The sequence below is a fragment of the Octodon degus genome, unplaced genomic scaffold, assembly GCF_000260255.1.
Source record: "Octodon degus isolate 3935 unplaced genomic scaffold, OctDeg1.0 scaffold00038, whole genome shotgun sequence".
Classification (NCBI taxonomy): domain Eukaryota; kingdom Metazoa; phylum Chordata; class Mammalia; order Rodentia; family Octodontidae; genus Octodon; species Octodon degus.
The window spans coordinates 13,242,017-13,246,580 of record NW_004524614.1 but is presented as its reverse complement, the minus strand read 5'-3'; the positions used below and the strand labels follow the sequence as shown (position 1 = coordinate 13,246,580).

Genomic DNA, 4,564 nt, shown 5'->3' with positions numbered 1-4,564 from the left:
GATTATGGAAAATTTTTAAAAGATTTCTAAATTTGTCCTTGATCATCAAAAAATATAATCAGTCCTGACCTGGCTGGCCTGCAGGATGGAGCTTTTGCTACCTTTTCTGGTACTTATATTGCACTCCTAGTCTTGCAACATCATCTCTGCCTCTTTGCTTCAAAGAGCTATTTGAAATTATCTTGTCTGCTTCTTTACTTATTTTGTTTTCTTTCTCTTGAATATAGGTTCCATGACAGAAGGATTGTGGGTATTTTTCATACTATATATAAAGCACTGAAAAAATGCTTAGAAATTAATTGGCATATAAAATAACTGGTGAGTAACTTCTAGATATATCCCAAATGAATTGAAGGCAGGGACTCAAACACTACTTGTAAACCCATGCTGACAGAACACTATCATCAACATTCAAAGGATGGAAGCAATGTACAAGTGTTCTTTGACATATGAATAGATAAATAAAATGAGGCAGGCTCTCTGCTCCTGTGTGCCCACTGATAGCTGCTTTTCCTGTGTATCACTAGTAGTTATCCAGACACAATTGTGAAGGTCAGAGTGAGCAGAATTGGCCATATTGAATCTGTTTTTAACTCTATCAACGTGGATGTTGTGGCCATCAGTGACCCTTTCATTAACCTCAGCTATATGGTCTACATGTTCCAGTATGATTGCACTCACGGGGAAAGTTCCATAGCACTGTCAAGGCTGAGAATGGGAAGCTCGTCATCAATGGAAAGGCCATCACCATCTGCCAAGAGTAAGATCTCACCAATATCTGGTGGTTTGATGCTGGTGCTGAGTATGTGGTGGAGTCCACTGGTGTCTTCACCACCTTGGAGAAGGCCAGCAATCACCTGAAAGGTGGCTCCAAAATGGTCATCATCTCCACCCCTTCTGCCGATGCCCCCATGTTTGTGATGGGTATGAGTCTTGAGAAGTAGGAGAACTCCTTCAAGATTGTCAGCAATGCTTCCTGCACCACCAACTGCTTAGCTCCCCTGGCCAAGGGACAACTTTGGCATCATGGAGGAACTCATGACCACAGTCCAAGCCATTGCAGTCACTCAGAAAACTGTGGATGGCTCCCCTAGGAAGCAGTAGTGCTACATCAGTGGGTATTCTCAGAACATCATCCCTGTATCCACCTGCGCTGCCAAGGCCGTAAGCAAGGTCATCCCTGGGAAGCTCACAGGCATGGCCTTCCATATGTCTACTCCCATCATGTCAGTGGTGGATCTGACCTGCTTCCTGGAGAAAGCAGTCAAATACAATGACATCAAGAGGGTGGTTAAGCAGGTATCAGATGGTCCCCTCAAAGGCTTTCTGGGCTACACTGAGGATCAGGTTGTGTCTTGAACTTCAACAGTGATACCTACTCTTCCACTTTTGACCCTGGGCTGGCATTGCCCTCAATGACCACTTTGTCAAGCTCATTTCCCATATGACAATAAGTTCCACTACAGCAACAGGGTGCTGAACCTCACGGTCTACATGGCCTCCAAGGAGTAAGGCTCCTCCCCTCCATAACCCAGCAAGACCAGAGGGTGGGAGAGGTTATTGCCCTATTCAGCCCCAACACTGAGAATCTCCCCCTTGCAGCTTCCATTCCAGCTCCACCTGTAGAAGAGGAGGGACCTAGGGAACTGTGGCTCAATAAAGCCAAATGTATCCAGAAAAAAATAAAAAAATTAAAAAGTGAGGTACACTTATAATGGAATATTATCTAGCTCCAAGAAGAAAGAAAAATATTTCCTATGCTACAACATGGTTAAACATTGAGGACATGATGCTAAGTGAAATAAGGCAGCCAAAGAAGGATAAATATTATAGGAAGTATCCAGATATTAAATATTCAATGTTAATATTTAAAAGGTAAAGAGTTTCAGTTTTAAAGAATAACCGCTTCTGGAGATGGATGTTGATGCTAGTTTCACAAAAATGCATACAGTTAATGTCATAGAATCATACTTAAAGATGGTTAACATGGTAAATGTTAAGCTATGTGATTTTCCCATAGACATGGGTGAGAGTGGGTATGAAGTTCTTTCCCATAGGCAGTTCTTTGTGGATCACTACTTTCTCTCCATTTACTACCTCTGTCAGAGCCTCCCTCTACCCCCCACTCATACACTAGCTCTCGGCATACATATATTTCTTGTTGGCATCACTATTAACATTTTGGACTAGATAGTTCATTTTGTAGGGGCTGAACCATGAGTGATATTTGGATACTTGGGAAGAGGCTTAGTAACATCTCTGGCTATTATTTACTTCTTTCAGGATTGTGACAGTCAAGGACTGGCTCAATGATAGAGTGCTTGCCTAGTATACATGAGGTCTCAACTCCTAAAGAAGAGAGGGAGAGAAAGTATAGGAGAGAGGGGGGCAGGAGGAGTAGGAGGGAGGGGAGGAGGGAGATAAACAGTGGAGGGGTAGGAGGAGAGAGGGAGGAAGGGAGAGAGAACTAACAATCAAAATGTTTCCAGACATTATGAAATGTCCTAAGGGTAGAAGATGAGATTGTTATGAATAATGTTTTTTGGTACCAGGAATTCAACTTACAACCTCATGCTTGCCAGTCAAGCTCTGTGCCACTGAGCTATATCCAACAGGGTTGCTATGGTTTAAATCTAAAATGTTCTTTAAAAGTTTCATGTGTTCAAAAGTGGGGCATTTAAAAGGTGATTGGATCATGGGGTGTTACTATACATAACAATTGTTTGATATTCTATAGCTAAATGTGCCGTTAGGAGGTAGGGCCTAGGTGGATGAGGTTTGCCACTGGTAGGACACATTTAGAGGGTGAATCTCCTCTTTTGGCTCCTTCCTCCTCACTCTACTTTTGCTTCCTTTCCTCCTTTAGCTGAGCAGCTTTCCTTCACCATGTCCTTTTGCCATGATGTTTCTGCTGACCAAGGATTGAATCTTCTTTATATAAGAGCCAAATTCAACCTCTTCTCTTTAAGTTGTGGGTGATGGGTATTGTATCCAGCAAGTGGAAAGCTCACCAATATAGGGGCCAAAATCACCACTGGTTGAGATATGCTAGTTTACACATTATTATTACTTTTCCCTAAACTAACAGCTGCTTTTGTGTATCTATTGTACCCTGGTGAAGACCTCTCCTCCACCATGTTCTTCCCTATTGTGGTACTTGTTGTGCTCTACTTACTGCTATCTCTACCATTACACTGGCATTCTTCATGCCTAGCATGCAGTAGATGCCAAAAACATAGAAATCATTTTATTGATTTGATTGAGTTTTTTCATTTTCAAAGTGGAGACAACACTTTATTGTTTTCTGTAAATGTGGATATCAATTCATAAGAGAAATAATATAAAAAGTAAGGTATTGTATAACTGAGAAGTCATACTGTTATTGTTAGAACAAAATCTTCATTTGGCTCTACTCTGTTCTCTTAACAGTGAGCACTTCCTGTAGTGCATGTCAGATAGTTAAAGTTCTCTATCTTCCATAGCTCAATGATGTCACCCAATAAATCTGCAAGTGAACTGCAGTAAAGTCCTGTCACTAGATATAGATGTATCTTTACACACTTTGAGCATTTAGAGTGATGTGGGTTGAAAAAGTAGTAAGAGATTGCTAATTTGGGGCTTAAACAGAAACACATATTAAAAACATAAATTTATTTTGGCTTATATAGTTTTTAAATTAATTTTATTGAGAAAAAATTGCAATGTGACAGCTTCAAAACAGGTTGGTAGGAGAGTTACAACAATTAATACATTGCATATTGTTGTCTTTGTAGTAGTCATTCATAGCACAAGATGCAGACATGATATCCTGTCCAAATACTATTAGTACAGATCTTTCTTCTTATTGAATTAAGAGAAAGTAGCAATATATCTATCCTAACTATTGTATATACAGACACAAAATTGTCCTTCATTTATATCACCTTTTTTTGGTTCAGTTTTGTCAGAGATAGGTATTCAATTGCCATCCAAATATTGTATGTGCATGAATTCAGCAAAATATACCAATATAGTCCAGTACTCCACAATAGTAGTGGGTTATCCACAGGACTGGCATTGTCTGAATCTGATGATTTGAGCCTTCCACAGCTCAGCATATAAACATGACTTCACTTTTCATACCTCATTTCTATACTTTTTTGCTGGATGGTTAAGACCAAGATAAAGCAAGACCTATATAACAAAAAATGTAACTTTTTTATCTGACATGGTCAGTGAAGTCCCCTCAAGACTTATCCCAAAACCCTGAACAGCACTTTGTAGATCCTTTGTCAGTGTCAGCCATGTGGATGAATCACGGCCATTGCTTGACCAATATGCTTTCTGTGAAAGCCTGAGAGAATGTTTTCTCTCGGTGGGCCGGACCCTCTCCCAGCCCCTCGGGCCGTCCCCCACCACTCCGCAGTGCCTCCCCCACCCCGTCCGCCGAGTAGGATTTTCTGGCGAGTTCCGGGAGCCCCCAGACCCAGTTCTAGCCCAGGTCCGGTGAGTGTGCGGAGAGTTTCCTGCTACCCTGCGCCGGCGGGACCAGTCCCAGCCCAGGCGCAGCGTGGGCCGGACCCTC

At 41.6% G+C, this 4,564-nt stretch overlaps 1 protein-coding gene across 1 annotated transcript in view; it reads right to left on the bottom strand.

Annotated features, from left to right (window-relative positions):
• Nucleotides 1–677: 677 nt before the first annotated feature.
• Nucleotides 678–4,564, bottom strand: part of LOC101559807 (DNA replication licensing factor MCM5) — a 53,498-nt gene continuing 49,611 nt past the window's right edge. Inside the window, exon 3 of the mRNA XM_004631136.2 lies at nucleotides 678–952. Within this exon, the coding sequence (XP_004631193.1) occupies nucleotides 678–952 (275 nt within the window). The remainder of the gene's footprint in view (nucleotides 953–4,564) is intronic.